Genomic DNA, 20,476 nt, shown 5'->3' with positions numbered 1-20,476 from the left:
ATAAAGTTGTCTAAATTATAGATTTACTTCAGCCTTTATAGAGTTGCAGACATTGGCTATTGGATCTTTATATAGTTTTCCATTAAATTAACAGACATTCATCAGTATGTTGTAGTCTGCCAGCTTAGAACCATATATGAGAGGGAATTGGAAACACTCTTGCTTTTGCTTTTTCAAATAAAAGTTGCAATCTCAGTTTCATTAGATTTAGAATCTGATACATACATCTTACAAATCCCATAACCTCCTTTTTGCTAAAACTATTTTCAATCGTATTTAGTTTTATTTGCAACCAGTGATAACTTTACATGTCTTAACTGAAATTAGTTTATGTGATTTCCTTCCTTTGAAGTGATCAAATATTAATATTTAAATACTGTTGTTGAGTTTTTAAATGTTGCTGCCATGCTGCTATGTTAAGAATGCTATTTTCTTTCAATCAATATGTCTTTCTTGTTTTTCATCAAATTCCCAATGTTTCTGTTTTAAATAACTTCAGAAGCATACAAAAAGTCCTTCCTTCCAATCCAAGGTAGCAAACATAACTAATACTCCTTCATCCTATTTTTTCAACAACCACCACTCTCGGAGGTGGGTTAGGCTGAGAGAGAGATTGATTGGTCCAAGGTCATCCAATCAGCTTTCATGCCTAAGGCAGGACTAGAACTCAATTTCATGGTTTCTAGTCTGGTATCTTAACCAGTAGAGCAAACTGGTTCTCCACTAGAAATCTTACTAGAAAACTCAACCATGAGAAAAGTGACTGAGAGGCTCATGGCTTTAACAGACAAGTCAGGGAAATATATATATTCCTCTTTTTTTCCCCTGTTTTTGCAGGGTTGTTCACAACGCTCCATCATTTCCAGCAGCAGAAAGAGAAAATAAACTCTCTCTTAATTTTCTCAGCTGATTGAGGAACATTAGTTTAAGCTAGCACAAGCCTAGCTGTTTGGGGTTGAAACTAGCCCTTATTAATTCCACTATTGATGGGTTTGGGGAGAATGCTCTCTTTAATACTGTGCCATACTAACATATTCATAGGGTAATAATAAGAATATTATTATTATAACAATGCCTTACTTCAATAAACCTTAATGAAATGGACTTATAATACAGTGAACAAAATTTGTGCCTTGCTTCAATAAACCTTAATGAAATGGATTTATAATGCAGTGAACAAAATTTGTGCCTATGCCTCCTTTCCAAATAGTAGACAGAGTCAAGAATATTCAAACAAGTCTAGACATAATTACAAAAATAGCATAAATGATGTAAATGACATCCTTTTGGCTTGAACAAACTATATCTCTCTTTTGATAGATTGAGGTCTTGATGTATCATTGACACAATGTTTCATCAATCCCACACAATCTTAATTCCATTAAGGAAAGACCTTTTTAATTGCTTAGATGTTTAAACTTTATAGAGATTGGAGATAGTTCAGCATTTCTTCCATTGAAGTCACCCAGCTGACTTTAACGCCTCAGATGGGAATGGAACTTATAAACTTCTAATTTCTAGTGTGGTACCTTAACTCCAGACCAAACTGGCTTTTCACCTTTGCATAACTGTGAATTTTATAGGCCATAGACCACAATTTAGCAGACCCAGAAATTATCTTCTGGCTTCCCAGAAGATGTAAGAAATGATGTGGACTGGGTTTTAGTTCACCACACCTATGGAGAACACCAGATTGGTAAAGGTTGTTATTATGTATTTACTTATTTGTATCCCACCTTTATTATTTTTACAAATAACTCTAGGCAGCGAACGCAAACAATACGTCTTCCTCCTCCTATTTTCCCCACAACTCTATGAGGTGGGTTGGTTTGACAGAGAGGAACTGGCCCTGGGTCACCCAGCTGGATTTAATGGCTACGGGGAACTTGAATTTACAGTCTTCTGCTTTCTAGCCTGGTTCTTTAACTACTAGACCAAACTGGCTCTCTATGTTATAAAACTGTACGCATAAAATTGGTTATGTAGTATATCTTCTTTTCTCCACTGCTGGAAATAAATGACTATTTAAAATCTAGTATTAAATTTATTGTGTTATGTTGCAGGATATTGTATTTCAGGAAATAATTTTGTTATGTATAGCCTAGCCTAGCTCTAGACAAATTGAATGCAGCTTTAGTGATATCATGAGCTAACTCAGTTAGCTATAGTTGGATTACAGGAAACAATTTTTGTGAGATCTCATATATGACATTTCATGTATTTTGGACATTGAGAAATTAATCTAAATGCTATATTGAATTATTTCTCATTGGCTACCTTCTTAACTGGTCCATTACTTCAGCCAAGAGGTACAATATGGCAGCAGCAGTTTATGCCTTGAGGTACAGTACTATCTTACCAAGTAGAAGCATACCAATTCATTGACTATGAAGTATAGCCTTCATCACAAGTAGGCAAGGAACCTATCTGACTTGACAAGGAAACATAGATCCATTTTCCATTCTTCACAACAGATCCAGAGATGTGAAAAGTACTATAAATGTAAAAATAGAGTAACAGCTATTTCAGGGCCAACAATTATAATGCAAACTAACTAAACTAATGTCTTCTATTGCTAGGAAGAATATAGCAAAATACATAGTAAACATGGTAACATTTATATTATAATACTGTAATATATAATAAAAATATAGAGTAAAAGTTGCCTTGGACACCTGCAGTGTTTTATTTCCCTTTCCATCTGCCATAGCAGCATGTCTTCTCAGAGAATTAAGACTAATAGTGTAAGCAGCACAGTTGCCATGAGCCTGAAATACTTTTTCTGGAGTTTCTGGAAATCAAATAACTTTTTCTTAAATTGCCATGATCCCCTGTGGGTAGCAGGAGTGATTCTGTGCTGTGGATGTCTCTCAGTTGGCCAATTGTCATAATTTGTTGAGAAATGGCAGATTCTATCTGTTTCCCTTTCATGGATTTTGTCTTTAAAAGTTGTAAATAATTTGGTTCCATAATTCATAAACCATGTGGAAAAGATACATGAAATATTCTTATTTTTTGTACAGTTTTCCTTTGTGATATTTGCACGTCCTTTTTTCCACTGAGCAGATGTAATTTTGTGAATGCTTTTCTCTGTTGTGTGTGCTGATTTGTACATTTTCATTTGAAAAATCTGAGTGAAAATTTTTCTTGTGTCCACTTCTCTTGATGTAACTTGGCAGTTTTTGTGACATTCTTCCAGAAAGACCCACCTTTTCTATAGCCTGTTCTTGTTGGAACTCTTTTGTGCTGATAAAATAGAAAAGTTTCAATGTTGGGAGTTACTTCAGTATATTTTAGACATTGTGGATCTGATTTCTCAATCTGACAAGTGAAAGAAATCAAGAATAACCTGAAGAGGATGCCTAAGATGGGCTGTGATTAAAGAAAAATTAGATATATAGGTTGTGGTTTTTAAATTCTCATATTTCATGTCCTCTAAAATCCTAAAACTATCTATGTATTTTGTGTATTTTGTGTATATGACACAAAAGGAAATATGGCATATAAAAGTCAACTTTGGTTTCTTTCTCTTCTTTCTCCCCTCTTTCTTCTCTGTAGTCAGCAGCCGAATATGTGAAGTCCCGTTTACCAGAAGTCCTAAAGCAACACCTTCAAGATTATGAGAAAGATAAGGAGAACAGTGTATTATCCTATCAAACCATCCTGGAGCAACAAATTCTCTCAGTTGACCGAGAAATGCTGGAAAAATTGACTGTATCCTATGATGAGGCAGGTATGTTGGTTGACAACTTAAGTGGAAGTGTGGCCACAGTTTTATGGCTTAGCTCCATATAACAGATACTTTACCTAGGTATTCTTTGAAACTAGCTTTAATGATGCAACACAGTATGCTCCTTTCTATATTATTGTCATATAACAGAAGTATTATTGTATTAATGATTCTATATTTTATTTTATTTTAACATTATCTTGGCCAAGCATTGGCTGGTATATTCAGCCAAGCAGATAGAATGATGAATTAAATAGTATACTTCCTTTTTAAAAAGGAGATTGACTCTTCACATCATTAGCATAGTCATTATTGTTTTTCCATATTGCAGAAAAATAGCGATTTCAGTAGAATTCTCCACCTTTTTTGCTTGTTTCATTTAACCAAATCTTGTTCATTTCCTATAATGTCAATTCCTTCAGTCAACACTGAAAAGGATATGCTAATTCAGAGCAAAATGTGCTGCATATTCAGAATTCACATTAATTTACTCTGAAGAAATTTTGCCTCATTAGTCACCACAGTATTCTCTCTGGATGATAGTGAGATTATTTGCCCAGTTGAATTTTTGGATTTTTTAAATATAAGAAAATGAGAAAATTATATGCCTCAAACTAAAGTACCATCCACAAAATACTCTGTTTTTCTAGCAATGCCATATTGAAATATTTTGTGCCCTGCCCATAAAAAAAGAGAAGGATAATGTGATATGGCAGATAATATCCTGAAAAGTTTGAGGGAATGGCAGGAAGCAGCCACCTTGTTTTGCTTCTCAATATTTGCCTTTGAGATGATTGTTCACACAATTTGTGGCAGAGAGTTTGTGTGAATACTCATAGCATGTTTCAGAATTTCAAATATACCGACATACATACATGCCCATCATCCTATTCCTTTCCAGTCCTGAAAAAGAGTACAAATTATATAGGCAAGACAAAGGGGATAAAACAGGAAATCTTGTTTACACATTATTCACAACATTTCTTTATACCTTTCTAATCTTGCAAACCATCTTTGCTTCCAGCTGGGGAAACTGGATTCTGTTCTATATAATCTACAATATCTTCTATAAAACTCCTTCCATGACAGGAGTTCATTCTGGACATGATGAGGGAGATAAAAATGCTAAAGAAAGATATACACAAAACTAGCATTCTTATTTTCCCTCTCCTATTTTACCTATGTAATTTTTAGTACCACTCTAGTATGCTATGTCCTACAACAACATTCTTGCACGTACAAATTCTTTCGTCAGTTCAATAGTGATACAGGAATTTCTCATTTAACACCGCTAATTGGGACTGGAAACTCCATTGTTAAGTGATACAGTTGTAAGATGAAAAACAATTTGACTGCACCACTTGGCAACAGCAGTTCCAATTGCTGTCATTAAGCAGGGATCAGGTGGGTTATTAAGTGAGGGGTCTCACCTGACTGTGACTTGCAACTTACTGCCAGCTTTCCATTGACTTTACTTATCAGAAGCTGGAAGTGAAGGTCACAAATGGGGATCACATGACCATGGAATGCTGCCACAGCCATCATAAGCGTGAGAATTATTTATAACTACCACTCATTCAGCACCATTACAGTTTCAAATGGTCATTAAACTAGGGCCAGCTATATCCACAAGTTTTTCAAGTTTTGGAACAAAAAACATTTAGTTTATTCTTTTTGATAATAAAAAACCTTTTTTAAATTTGCACACTATGTATGTCCCTTTATCCACTCCTCTGTTTTGAACGAAGAAGGAAAATTATACATCTATTATATTATAAAGAATGACATTTAAACATGGGAAGGAATGTTTTTGCCTTCACTCAAAAATGTTTGTGCAATAGAAAACTTGTGAAAGATTTTTTTTTTCTACAAAGGTAGCTTTTAATGCTGAAGTAAAGCAATCAAATATGAGTGAAGACCAACTGTAAAATAAACACAAAAATATATTTGTGCTGTGCACTTAAAAAACACCATTATATGGTGTATATATACTATGAATGGAAGTCCTGTATTTATATCCATAATGAGGCTGAATGACAGGCTTGGCATTCTAATCAAAGCTCTTGTTTAGCTATAATGGTGCTACCTGTTCTGAACAGGGTCTGATTGCGACTGCTGTGCAAAGAAGTGAGTGTTTTAAAATAATAACGATAATAATAATTGCAGCAGATGTTCATGATTTGAAATCTCCTATCATTCAGCTTCACAGCAATTCCAAAGGTAACATTTCCTCCTGTCATGGTAGATTTCAGTGCTTTATCAACACCTTTCATTTTAATGAGAAGGTCAAACCGGTTTCAGCTCTATCTGGGTTGTGAATAGATAGATGACTGAGGATGGGCAGGAGATGCCGTTGTTTTAAAATGGAGCAAATTATAGCTATTTCAGGTGACCGCATAACTCCATTTGCATCAGCAGGATGACAAAAGTACACATCTTTAGGCTGCCTCTGAAATACTTGACATTTATAATCACAAGCAGCTGGAGTTCCAGTCAAAAATCTCATCTGTGAGGATATGTTATGCTGTGCAGAGTACCACATACATGGCCTGCAATGGTACCCCATTTCTGATAGCATTAAAGTCTTGCAAACTGGATATTTTTTGCTTTAGAAACTTACAGACAGTGTTGCAACGTGGTTCCCACGAGGATATGCGGATGCAAAATTGCTGTTGTAGGAAATAGCTAGGCTTGATCAAAAATCCAGAATGGTAAATGGTTAGATTTGATTCCAGATACAAATTTCAGATTTGATTCTCATGTTATACAACAAAATGTCAAGATTAACAGATGTTTCTCAGAGACCAGGTTTTGCTTTGCCAGAGGAAAGTAGAAAAGCAAGGCAATCTGACATATTTTGCTACATATTACTTATTGTGCCATATATAAAATCCAACTGGTCTTTTCTAGGGTCCTTGATGCAGCTGGCAAATTTAGTAGGCCAAACAGTAAACACAACCTTGGCTTTCTATAGAGATAAATAACTAGGAGCCATTGCTTTTTGTCCACGACACATGCTCCCTAAAATAGTTGCTTCACTGTTAAATATTAGAGTAGACTACTCAGAGAGAGTTTCTAATCTAGTTTTTTTAGATTGTGTTCCATGGAATCATAGGGTTATGAAAGAAATTGGTGGTGTTCCATGAGAAATTGTGGAGGGGGAGGGACCATTTATGTATCCAGCACACATACACATACTGTTCCTTTCCTTTCTGTTCTCCCCAAACTGGTTGCATTTGGGCACAATTTCCCCCCAAAAACCTGAACTTCCCCTGCTTTGCTCTCTAAACATTTTGGGTGACTGTGTTGTAGAAGTCAGTGGGATTAGACAACTTACTCAGAGTGGAAGTTCAGCCTTCTAGTTTTCTCATAATGGTGTAATTTCACACATTGTGTAACATCCAGTTCAGACTTTAATAAGGACCAAATCATAGATTACATTTTAATCACAAGTTTTTAAATACCATTTCCCCAATTATAGTTGCAACCACCAGCATGTACAAGTATCTTAAAGCAAATTATTTTGAAACCAAAGGGATTACCTGATGTGATATGGCATGTGAATCTGCTGTTGATAGAAAAACAAATCTGATTTCCCACCGCAAAGTTCTTCAAAGTATGTCTTTCTGCCATGGGGCTCACCACAGCCTCCCTGTGTTCAAGGGCCAGAGCTGCTAGCTGCCTCAACCCTCACATCTCCACATGTGTCACCTAGGTCCTGAAAATCAATCATTGACTGAAAATTATTTCATTGAAATGTGAACATGACAATACAGATGGTAATAATAAAGTTCAAAAAATGACAATAATAAAAGATCTTAAGAACCATGCTATCTTTTTCAGTATATCCTGACTTTTAAGACTTCACATTCATTTGCTGTGTCCTCCATTGCATGTCCTTGGTCTGGTTTCTGACCGAAACAAGAAAGTTACACAACCAAATATTATCTTAGCTTTCACAGTCAGAAAAAAACTCTTATGTTTATTCTACCAGGCAGTTTCCATTAAGCCACTTAAGAATCTGTTCACCTGCTGGTGTCCTTTTTCCTTGGTTGAGTAAGAACACAGAGTAGGAACTTTATTCTGTACAGTTTTACTAAATACATGATTTTAAAAGAATTTATTTCAAAAGAGAGAATAATATAACTTGAGGGGAATTATTGATTTTGAAAGGTGTGTGTGTTTGTGTGTATGTTTGTGAAATTAGTTTTGGTTTGAACTCACTCATTTTATGATTATTTACTTTTGAGAATACAGTTCCAGATCCAGCATTAAAAAACTATATACAGTTCAAATCCATAAGAAAAATGTGCATCTATGATATAAGGTTATTGTAATAATGGCTATATTTCTATTACAAATAATCTAAAGCATAAGATTTTTTTGAAGGAAATGCCAATAGAGTTGATCACTTTGTGGACAACTATGTGGCTGTATCATATAATATAAATAATATAGATTAGTTCTAACTCATTAAAATTTCAAGCTCTTGATAGAATAACTTTATTTTGGTTAGATTTCTCTTCTGTCTTTTAGCATTTTATATAATGCCTTTCTGTTTATTAACTTGGCTGTACAGCCATACCATATCTTTAATACCCTCCACATTCTTGACAATCTTTTCCATTAATAAAAAAAAAAAAAAAAAGCCATCCAGCAAAATGAGCTCCACTAAAAATAGGCATATGTGTTGACAAGTTTTATAAGTAAGTAAGCTTTCCAGGCCAAGAATAACAGATGGATTCAAATCTGCTTAAATCCTGTCATTTTGCAAGTGGCATTCTCAAGATAATTTGACCTAGGAGGGAAGACAGCAATCAAGTGAAGCAATCAAAGTCAAGTATCCATGGATTCATGCATAAACAGTAAAATAGAGTTCAACCTCAGGATACCATTATTGTATGTGAATGGATCTTTTGTTCACTCCATTCCTACTTAAAAAATGAAAATGGATGTTTTCTTTCATTTTGTGGTTGCCCTGGAAGGTTCATGAGTACACACACGTTGTGTGCATAAAGCTAAACTATAATTTACAGCCACATAACATATGAAATAACAGAGGTTTACAACTTTTGAATGCTGCTCCAGATTAAATCAATGACTGCATTAGGGAACTTTGTCTCATTGGTATTTTCAAGATTCTAGATATGTTCACATAGCCAAAAGGAGATATGCATGAACAGGTTTAGAGGTAGAGGTAATGAAGCACATGGAATATATTCTTTCATGAATTCAACATGCTGGGTTTGCTCATCTGTAATATATAGAAGTTCTCTAGGATTTACTGAGTTTTTCCTTCCATCTGTCCTCTGTCTTAACTCCCAGGCATACCACAATTAGCCATGCAGATATCTAAAGAGGAAAGCTTTAGATAGCATCTTTTAGATTATGACCTACACCAAAAAGTTGTACACAAGATTGCTCTTTTGCATTTTTGAACAAAATTCATCTAACAAGAATATTAATGCCTATCTCCCCTTCCTAATGCTCTTTTATAAAAACCATTCTTGCATCTGCTGCTGCTCTAAAGAAGTGCAGTTCTGCAAGGATTGGACTGTTTCAATCGATTGGATACATATTTTGCAAAACTCATAATGGAAGTTTCAGTTTAATCTGTCTACGAATGGACAAGGATGCTTCTTGTAGCACAGGATTTGCCAGTTGCAGTTTCTGTAAAAAGAAAAGGAACTTTTAAAAAAAGTGTTGCCCAATTTAATCAGTCCTTTTTATTATATTAAAATATGTTCAAATTTTGTTTTTTATTTATGACTCTGAAATAACATGCATGCATCAAACCTTGATGATGTCGGTAGTATAGCCGACGAAAGCTTGATTTTGTAGATTAAACACTTGTGTTTATGATTTTATCCTGGTGATGACCTTATTTTATTTCACATTTTATATATATATATATATATATATATATATATATATATATATATATATATATATATATATATATGAAAAACGAAGATATCTGTATATACACACACACACACATACACATGTATGTATGTATGTATATGTATAATAGTTACATAAGGGGTGTTTTTTTTTCTAATGCTAATTCTTCATCTGGATTGTTGCTCTGCATCTGCCTTCTGTAAAAGAAGATGGATTCTACTACTGTTCATTCATTTTGAATGCAAATACATCACATTCAACAATGCTGCTCTAGAATATCAGTAGTTTACCCCAAACCAGACACAAACTGAGCAACATGGTATATATGCAGTACAATGCAGTGAGCCATGTGCAGATCTGTACATTGGGGAAACAAAACAACAACTTCTTCTTAATCTCCAGCCATTAAAAGATTCAAATCCAGATTTAGAATGGATTGAATTTTATGCAGCATTTGTGACTTATACAAAGATTATGTTGGCCATAACCTTTACAGTGGTTTTATAAATACACAAAGGAGATCGATCTCTTTGGTATTTATGAAGCACTGTAAGATTATCGTTGAAATAATGAGAGTGGAAAACACGTTAAGGTCAGATGTCAACCTTGTAGATGAGGAAATTCATCTCCCAATTCCCACCACCTCTATGGATATTAGCAAAGGGCTCTCAGCAAAAATAAGGTCCAACTTTAAAAATGGAGAGGAAAATGAATCAGAAAACATTGGAGCTGATACATCTGGCTTTTTTTTTTTTTTTTTTTTTTGCAGACAGTTTGTTCAAGCTAGCTTAGTGAGACATCACTTCAAAAATAAATAACCCCAAATGGAAGAATTCTAAAATAAGAACAAGACTGTCCTCATCAAGCAGATTAAAGATGCTACCTCTGGGTGATAGACTATGATAGAGAGCCAATTCTGCCATTTCCAAATTACAGCCCTGCTAATCTGCTTCTCACTGCAGCTGTTTTATTATGTCTAAAATACCTAACTGTCCAGAGTGCTAACTGTACCACTGGGCACCCTATAGTCACTGGAATCATGGAGTACTCAGGTTGCAGATGGATTTCCTACCCAACCAGCTACTGGAGCTATCTACACCTATAGAAAGATTTATAAGGGGAATGGATGGTATGTAATTGGTAACTTATAGTAGTGGTTCTGTCACTGGAGAAAATGTTTGCAGATGAGAATGCAGGTGGAGTGATAGCACCAAGGAAAGCTATAGTTCTTCCTTTTGGAGAAGGTAATGAAAGTAGTGAAGTTCTCACCAACTTTTGGTAGGTGGGATCTACTACTTCAAAATTTCTAAGCTTTTTTTTAGAATTGCAGAGCTATATCTTTGGAACACACAAACTTGGGAAAGGTTCACATTTAGCTGTTCTTTCAGAGTCCTTAAGATTCTGGTCCAAAAGCACTGGGCTTTATTTAGATCTTGTAGACTATATAACAGCATGTACCCACACCTGTAAAATAGACCCTTGGGAAGGTCTATTTTATGTCAGCCTGGACATGGATGCCTTCTGGTTTGTTTGCACACCACTTAACAATGATGCTTTAATTTCCACTATAATTAAATGTGTATTTAGATCTGCAACATTCAGTGATTCTTTAATCAGTGAACTTGAAATTAATTTATGTGGTTTATAAATCTGATGGGCATTTATAACTTTCACATAAATCATATCCACATGAACCATTAGTTAATCACTCTGCTGAATACTATGTGTGTGACTTGAGAGTTTCACTCTGATCACCCATTCCAAATACATCCCCTTTTTTCTGGACTAGATCAGACATTGTCCTTTTAATATTCATTATCTCTTCTGATTTCATTTTACTCTCATAATATTTTGCCAAGATTATTTATGTTCCTAACTACCAGTGCTGTTTGCTCATTGAGAACTCTAAGAATAGAAAAAGCTGGGTGGCCAAAGATTATATTTAGAATTAGGAGATCAGTAATTGCCACCATGGCAAGGACTGTATTGTACAGTAGAGAGGTCACATCATGCTCCTCTGAGATTTCTCTCTTTTTTTCAAGAGGGAGATATGTTCTTAGACTGTATTACAACACAACTGACATGTGTTCCCTACCCGTAGAAGAAAAATGCCTACTAATTTATTGTCAGAGATGCCTCCAGAAGCCAGGAGAAAAATGTCTTAGTGGCTACATGTGATCCTATAGTGCAAATTATCCAATCATAAACTATCAAATATACTTTTGTAAAAGTATACACAGATTATTGCCTCATTCTAACCCAGTGGTTCTCAACCTTTCTAATGCCGTGACCCCATAATACAGTTCCCCATGTTGTGGTGACCCCCAAGTGGGTGTGGCCACCAATAAGAGGGAGTAGGACAGCTAGGGAAAAGGGAAAAAAATGGTGGACAGCGTGGTTTGGTGACCCCCGTGAAATGGTCATTCGACCCCAAATGGGGTCCCGACCCACAGGTTGAGAACCATTGTTCTAACCCTTCAGCCTTACCTGAAATCGCATGCAATTTAAATTTAAGAATAACATGAAAGTCACTGATAGAAAAGTTTTTAAATATGTCAAGTACTGTAGGTTTTTTCCCACTTATGATTTCTCAAACAACCTTACTGAATCAAATATATATATTTGTATTAATGCTAGAATTAAAAATGAGAAATTGTTTAGATGTACTTTTATGATATCAAAAACGATGTTGAATAAATAATTGTAGGTAAGATTGCAAGGATAGGTATTCATGCAGAACAAAATTAAAAGGAAGGTTTTTACTGAGTATGACAGTTTTGATCAAGCAGTAAATAATGAGATCTTTAATTTGTAATTTGGTGGCTAATAAATAAACAATCTAACCACCTTCCACATTATAAAATTCTGCTTCTTTCTTCAAGATTAAAGCAGTTACGAGAAAAAAAAACAGGGCATTAGATTTCTTTTTTTTTTTTTAGGAAAGTTCATTTTGATGTCCAAATTATTATAGATTGTTGCCCAATCTAGAGAGATTCTGTTCTGGCAAAGGAATATTATTAACTGCAATGTAATGACCTATGGAATTTTGTTGTGTTATGAACTGACCCAGGTTGGCATTTAGTAAAGCTTGGTAATGACTCAAGGGAGGATATGAATCACCTACATGATATTTTGTTTGCCAGAGCACCAGCTATGTCAGTATAATTGGACATATCTAATATTAGATAGTGATGTTCTGTAGTGGGACTACAGCAGAAAGTGAGCATTGGATATTCTTGAAGCTCTATCAAACACAAGATGTCACTGGATCTTTAAGCAAACTAGTCTATATCCTGGCCATTAAAATAGAAGGCAAAGATTCAGCTATTTTGTCTGAGGGAGGGGGAGGAAATCAGATATCAGATATTTTTTCCTGTTTAATTTTGTGTCAATCTTTAATCTTGTGTCAATAGTTGTTATGTTGGTTAGTGGTAGAATTTATTAGTACATCTGTTTTGGGTCAGGTAGGAAATTGTGAAACATAAGCAAAAATAGTTTGCATGAGACACTGTTTTGCTTTCTTCCTGTTATAGAAGTACATTTCTTCAGTAAAACAAGGGAGTTGTTAACTTTATTATTGTAATATTTATGCTTATTATTTATTTCACACACAAATTCAAGGAAACATTTTTTAATTTTCCTGAGTCTTATCCTAGAAAATGGATATTAATATCATTTCCTTCAAGATATAAAATATTGAACTATATAACATTCTAGCTTGTTTGTTGAAAAGATGAGGGTCAGATTGGTTGAAGAAGATAAATTGAAATAATAAAATATTGATTACCATCTCAGTCCATGTAAAGCTAGGCAAATCTCTCTCACAAACATTCTGTTTTGCTATGAAACTTAACAGTGCTTCACAATAGTCTTCATACAATGATACTAATATAATATGTCATTACATTTCCTTTGCAAATGGGTTGGGCAAATAGACAGAATAGATAAGAAATCCCTAGACTAATTTACAAACAATATTCTTTCAGCCCAGTTCTATCAAGGTTTCCATGGTACAAGCACAACATAGGGGCAATATTTAAGCAATGACCAGGATTGCTAGGGCACTGGGGAAGAAGAGCAGGCAGAACTGAGGCAGTGGAATTAAATGTGTCATCAGTTTAGAGTCCTTATGTTGCCACAACCTATTCAAGTCCAACCCCTCTTGAATTCCATTGATCCTTCTCTGGTACCAATTTAGTACTGAATTTTAATGGACTAAATTCTGGGATATACACTTGATTAAATCTTCTGTACTGCAATTTAATGAATGGTCACAATTCTTTGTGCCTGACAGACATGCCTAATTGTCTTCTTTACACCCAATGTCCCCCTTCTTCTTGGATTGCTGAACCAACAACCACTATGTCCCCAGTCAGCATTTAATCCATTCTTTGTAGTCACCCTCTCATTTAAGTTATACCAGATATTATTCCAGATTTGACTAAAGCATGACATAAAGTCAGATATTGCACTCTGGATAATTTAAGATGACAGTAAATGCATGGAATGGAATGGCTTAACTCCTTCAAAAACCTGTTCTTTTCAAACAGATTTCTCTCTGCAACATCAGAGCAAATGGATCCTTTTGATACGGAGGCCCTTGAGCAGCTCCTTAGCTACCCCAAACCCAGATGCCAATTATGGCAATAACGTTGCTTTTATTGTGACTTTGATTTGCTCTGTCACATTTCTGAATTAGATTACACAGTCCAAATTGTTTTCTTCTGCTTTTCAAAGAGTTCTGGTTTAGAAACTTCTATAACAATTTCACACACTAATGGGAGGCTTTTCTCCAGTTGTTAAGGACCTAATGTAAGCAGCCTTTGTATTAAAATGCCCTGAAGCCAGTAGGAGAGTGGACAGTTATTTATGACTGCCCTAATGAAATTAGTTGCTTATCTGATAGGTGGCTTTGTTGCTTGATTTCTGCTAGTCCTTCATAAAGCCTGATTGTCAGAGCCCAGGGATAGCGTGTCTGTAGCTGAAACAATTTGTCAAATGTGATATCCCAAATGGAAGGAGATTTTTCTAGCAGATGGGTGCTGCTCACCCTATAATTCACTAAGTAATCAAGAGATGTCTTGAAAGACTACAAATGAGGCTTTATTTATACTGTTTGAGATGAAACTGCTAATTAAATCCCTTAACTTGACTCAAGAACTTACCAGCTGAGACCTTGTTTGAGATGCTTATTGAAAGCCTGGAGAACAAATGTGTCAGCACCATAGAATCCTCTTGACCACTTTAATATTTATCTTTCTCTTCAAGCACTATGGCCATAGTTAGGCTTCAGTTTTACAACTTCTGTAACCATAAATGTCCTGATAAAAAATATCAATGATTTGGGGCAGGATCAAAGCCCAGGTCCTCCAAGCTTTTTCCCAGCTCCATTTCAGATGATACTGATGTTTAGTGATATAGCTAAAATTAAATGTCTGATTCTACAAGTTGGATAAAGATTGAGAGGGTGATTTTTTTTTTAAAAAAAAAAAGGGGGGGGTGAGTTCTAAAAATATAGGGATATTTTTTTCTTTATACCTATATAGACATAAATGCATGCACGTGCACACACAAATACACCACACGGACTCATACTCTACAAATGTATTCTACATTCATCTCACCCTTTTTTCTTTGCCTTTTTATTCATTCCATAGAATTTGACCAAAATGCTCTTTTAATCAAGCAGAAACAAAAGCGGGAAAGAATTCTTATCTTCTTAAGATGGTGTTCCAACCATCTTAAGAAGATAAGAAAGAAGGGGGAGACTTGTTGGCTGCCTCTGGGGCAGAAAGAGGACTAAGGGAATTCTCTTAGAGCATTTATAACAAATATTTAGAGGCCTCAGTTACTGTTCTATCAACCTATTCCTTTTTCTACAGCTACAGCCCTATGTTTCAAGACAGCTTCAATGTGACTCATCTTTTTCAGGACTGATACTCAGTTTAAGAAGAACAAAGTATGTAAAAGAGAGATAGCTCATTTTTATTTTAAGACTTACTGTACAACAACAATGTGTCAGAGCAAGGAACCAGAAGCACTCACTGAGTTCAAAGCACTGACAAGATTATTGCTACCTATATACAAGAATCTAGCCAACTAACAGTCAAAGCTAAATTGGTGCTAGATAAAGGTCAACAGAATTAAATCTCTTGCAGGAGCTCAAAACCAATGACACTTTTAACCCTACCTTCCCGCTAAACCTGCTCATCTCCTACATCATGTAGCCTCTTATATACATTAACGTATTATTTTCCCAGTATTCCATATGCAAGGTCCAGCTGTGTATTTTTTCTGTGCCCTTCTTTCCTTATACATAGGTAACAAGTCAGATTTTCTAATGAGGCAAATACTTGTGGATTTGCCCACTAATATAACTTGTTTGCCCTTGCATTTGCCTGCCTGCCATGGTATTTTTATAACTGCAATCAAAATCAACTCTTTTAAAATCAAGTCAGAATTAGAATTCTAAGTAGTATCCTGGAGAATAGATGTCCGAATCATATTACTACTGTTATGAGGAGGCTTTTAAAAAGCCTTTCTCTTCCGTCCATGAAATACAGATAGTCTTCGACTTACAGCAATTCATTTAGTGACCATTCAAAGTTACAACAGCACTGAAATAGTGACTTATGATCATTTTTCACAGTTGCAACTTTTGCAGCTTCCCCACCATGGTCACATGATCAAAATTTAAATACTTGGCCACGGGTTCATGTTTATGATGGTTGCTGTGTCCTGGAGTCCTGTGATCACTTTTTATAACTTTCTGTTAAGCAAAGTCAATGGGGAAGCCAGATTCACTTAATAACCGGGTTACTAATTTAACAACTGCAAAGATTCATTTAACAACTGTGACAAGAAAGGTTGTAAAATGGTGAAAATTCACTTAACAACAGAAATTTGGGGCTCAGTTGTGGTTGTAAGTTGAGGACTCCTTGTAATAACTTCTTCTTTCTGTAGATTTATATTTAAATAAAATTATTATATGATTATCTATATGACTTTCATGACTTAAGATTTGGGTGGGGAGGGTGAAAAGGAGGTAACGAGAAATAACGGAGATAAAAATTACCACTACCTTCCCAAAACTTAACCCTGTTTCATGTCCTTGGTATTTTCATCTGTTTTTTGTAGATAGAAAACATTCAGCCATCCATTTCCCATGGCTATTGTGTTTTAAAATCCAAAGAAAAGCCTTTTGGGAGCTTCAATCTTGTAATTGCTCCACTGCATCAAATGTGTTCAGAAGTCAAACTAAATCATAAGCCTAGGTTTACAATCATCAAGCATCCACAGGACTCAATTTGCACAAACCAAACTTATCAATGCATCATTTTCTATGGTCCTGAATCCAGGACTCCAAACTAAAAAAAACAAAACTAAATTGGCCCTTGAATTTTTAACTAGAGGGGTTCACTGTTCTTTGAAAAGTGGGTGAGGTAAAAAAGAAGGTAATAAGGCAAAAAAAAAAATTACATTTCATTAAAATTAACTTAATTAAATGCATTTCATATTAATCTGTGTGTGTGTAATAACTTGACACTTCTAACATTATGGACATCATAATTCAATAATGAATAAGGAATTTTGGAACAAACATCAAAAACTTTGGATAGGACTCATTTTATCTTGAAGTTATGGAACAGATGCTGCTTCAGTTTTTTTCAAATTGTTGAGAATGTATCTAGGTGTGAAGTCCATCCTTCAGCAAAAAATAAAATGCAAAAAAAAATGTTTGAAGTTGTAAGATTTTCAGTTTGTATTTCTCTTTTCATTCCTTAATTTATGGCTCTATGCATTTTATATTACAGAATGAATCTGTCGTTTGTTTATTAAGCTGCGTTGATGACAGATTTTTAGACAGTAGGAAAGTGCTTATTATGACTGCAAATAGTGCCATATGCTGTTGGATTATGCATTCTATAATTCTCAGAATTAATAGGAAGAGTGGCAGAAATGAAGTTGAAATAAACCATGTCAAGGAAGCATTCATTTCAGTGCTAGTATGATTGTTTTATAACACATTGTTGCATACTATCTATAAAAAACTTCAGAATGGAGAGATTAAAACTCATACTTTGGAATAATATTTTCTTGGATGTTGGATTGAGTTTTCTTTTTCTGTGTATCTGATGTTAACTTTCTTTGAGAGTGCAGGAACTTCCTATTATTAGGCTTTGGCAAATCTTTGGGATTTTTGAATTTTGAACTCTAGGGTTCAACCCTTTTTACATGATAGACTGGTTGAAGTCAGCTATTCATGAAAAAGACCTTTTGAAGACATTGTTTAAGTAAATCCCAGCATCATCCTTATTTTTTAAAAGAAAAAGGAACAGGCTACATGTTACACACAAAGATCGCTGTGATACATTGGTTCCTTTTCAATATGGAAAATTACTATTTCAATTAAAAATGAGGAAGGAGTGATGGTTAATTCTTTCACAGCCTGTACAATTTGCTGCTCTAAATTCTTCCTCATGGAGAGATTGCCAATGTGTGAATGTTTGGAATTCCATGCAGAGAATAATAATTTATGAGGGTCATATAGAAGAGGAAATATGTCGATAGTGAAGGGGTATGTGATTTCTTAACCTGAATTTCCTCCTTCCCCATGTCTCAATAATAATAATAATAATAATAATAATAATAATAATATAACATAACACCCCAGACTTAACGATTGTCGATAAGAAAGACAAAAAAGTCTGGATAGTGGACGTGACAATGCCTGGAGACAGCAGAATAGACGAGAAAGAACTGGAGAAGATAACAAAATACAAAGACCTACAAATAGAAATAGAAAGACTGTGGCAAAAGCAAGCAAGGGTAGTACCAATAGTCATAGGTGCCTTGGGTGCAATCCCAAAACAACTGGAGCACCACTTGAACACCATTGGCATTGACAAATTCACTATTAGTCAATTGCAAAAGGCGGCCTTACTAGGAACTGCTTCCATCCTGCGACGATATCTGTAATACCATCAAACATCCACATCTGCCTATCCCAGGTCCTGGGTAAGGACTCGATATGTAGACAAAATGCCAAATCCAGTCTGAACATCTGGCTGACTGTGCGATGATCCATAATAATAATAATAATAAAGTTGGGAGGGACCTTGGAGGTCATTGAGTCCAACCCCCTGCTCAGGCAGGAACCCTACACCTTCTATCCAGAAAATACAACATATGACAGCCTATAGTTATTTACATATCTTTGTAATAAGATTTTTATGTATGTTTTCTAAAAATAATAGCAATTCCTCTAGAAATTGAAACGTGGAGAACAATTTAATTTTGAATAAAATAATTTGGGAGCAACTCTACAAAATGTGTAAAGAAAGAACATTCCTTCCATAAATGTCTATATGACTAAGCATATAATAGATATATGCTTCTCATCCAATATGAACTTTATGACTTAGTTGTATTGGTTACAGATTTCTAATTTTACTAGTAGACATGATATATAGATATATACACATGACACACTATTATATACTAAAAATCCCAGTGTAGGATCTGAATCCTTATTATTTTCTGCCATTTTCTGCCTTCTATAGCCATGCTCCAAATAACTAATATAATCTTGTATTTTATTATGTGTTACCAGTCCTTCCAGGATCTTAGACATCATTTTGATGAAATTGATGCAAAAGCTAAGTATTAACATAGACACAAGTTTTGAATATTTTTGCAATTGTGGTTAAAGTCCTGCTATTTGTGTGCAAACATTAGGATAAGAGACTCCCAAGTGGTAACAATAACGTTTACAATGTTCCCTTTGTAGTTTGGAAGAGCTCCACAACAGGCTGCCTTTTGAATCTTGGGAGGATGGGTGTTGTGTTGTGTGAGGCTTACACACTCCAAAGTCTTTTTTTGAGAAGGTCCCAAATCCAGAGCTATTCTGTTAAATTTTTATCACAGTCATGTTCACTGTCTGCTCCTATTTATTTGTTCCTATTTATTTAACAAATCTTTAGACTTTGTCCTATGATTTATGATCAGAAATGTTCTAAATGTTCTAAAAAGAAACAAGTAGTAGCAGTCACTTCCTAAACAGTACTGAAATTTTACCTGCAATCCAGCCACACATATTTTACTTATTTGTTTACTTATCCCTTACATTTTCATCCCACCACAACCCCAAAGGACTCTTAGCAACATGATAAAATATGCAATTACAGTTAAAACATCCACAATCACACTAAAATTAAAACATAAAATAATATAAATAAACAGAAGATGCAGGATCCAATCTGGATCGGTCATTGGGACCAGAGTTTTAGTCTTCCAAGCTTTTGGACTCATGCTGGAGCCCATCTTCAGGGAACTTCTCTCTAGCAGAGTGTGTGCCTTGAGCACTTTCATGTGCAGTATTTATATGGTGACTGTTGTATGGGGTTTTTTAGTTGTTCATTGGGTGTTGATTATTCAAAAGTACTGCAATAATCCAGAATACCCAAAAATGAAGCAGACTGCCTATACAACATATTTCAGTAAAATGAACACCCAAACAACTTTATCAAAAATGCCTGACCACTCAACCCTCTATATCACAACCAATACAAGCTATGAAACGGATAACTCGACCATAAGTTAAAAACATATTGGAAACAGCCAACCAATTATTACAATATATGCCGTTACTGCAGCACACAGATCAACTGAAGCCTCCAAAACAAGTGCAAGTAGTCTTTGACTGAATCGTTCATTGTCACTAGATGATGCTAAGTTATATGTTATAGAACATACAAGATTTTGCATGGTCCAGAAGATATTCTAGGTATATCTTTCTAAAAACTTCAGACCTTGTAGAAAAGCTGCTATCCCAAATACAGT

At 35.0% G+C, this 20,476-nt stretch overlaps 1 protein-coding gene across 3 annotated transcripts in view; it reads left to right on the top strand.

The window, feature by feature from the left end:
- Positions 1-20,476, top strand: part of PPM1L (protein phosphatase, Mg2+/Mn2+ dependent 1L) — a 192,085-nt gene that overhangs the window by 131,094 nt on the left and 40,515 nt on the right. For all 3 annotated transcript variants that reach the window (XM_039361092.1, XM_039361090.1, XM_039361091.1), the window contains exon 3: positions 3,559-3,733. In XM_039361092.1, the coding sequence (XP_039217026.1) occupies positions 3,559-3,733 (175 nt within the window). The remainder of the gene's footprint in view (positions 1-3,558; positions 3,734-20,476) is intronic.

This window comes from Crotalus tigris, unplaced genomic scaffold, assembly GCF_016545835.1.
Source record: "Crotalus tigris isolate CLP2741 ecotype Arizona unplaced genomic scaffold, ASM1654583v1 scf7180000019200.1136910, whole genome shotgun sequence".
Classification (NCBI taxonomy): Eukaryota; Metazoa; Chordata; class Lepidosauria; order Squamata; family Viperidae; genus Crotalus; species Crotalus tigris.
Note: the sequence above shows the minus strand (reverse complement) of the source record. Positions and strands in the feature narration are given on the sequence as shown.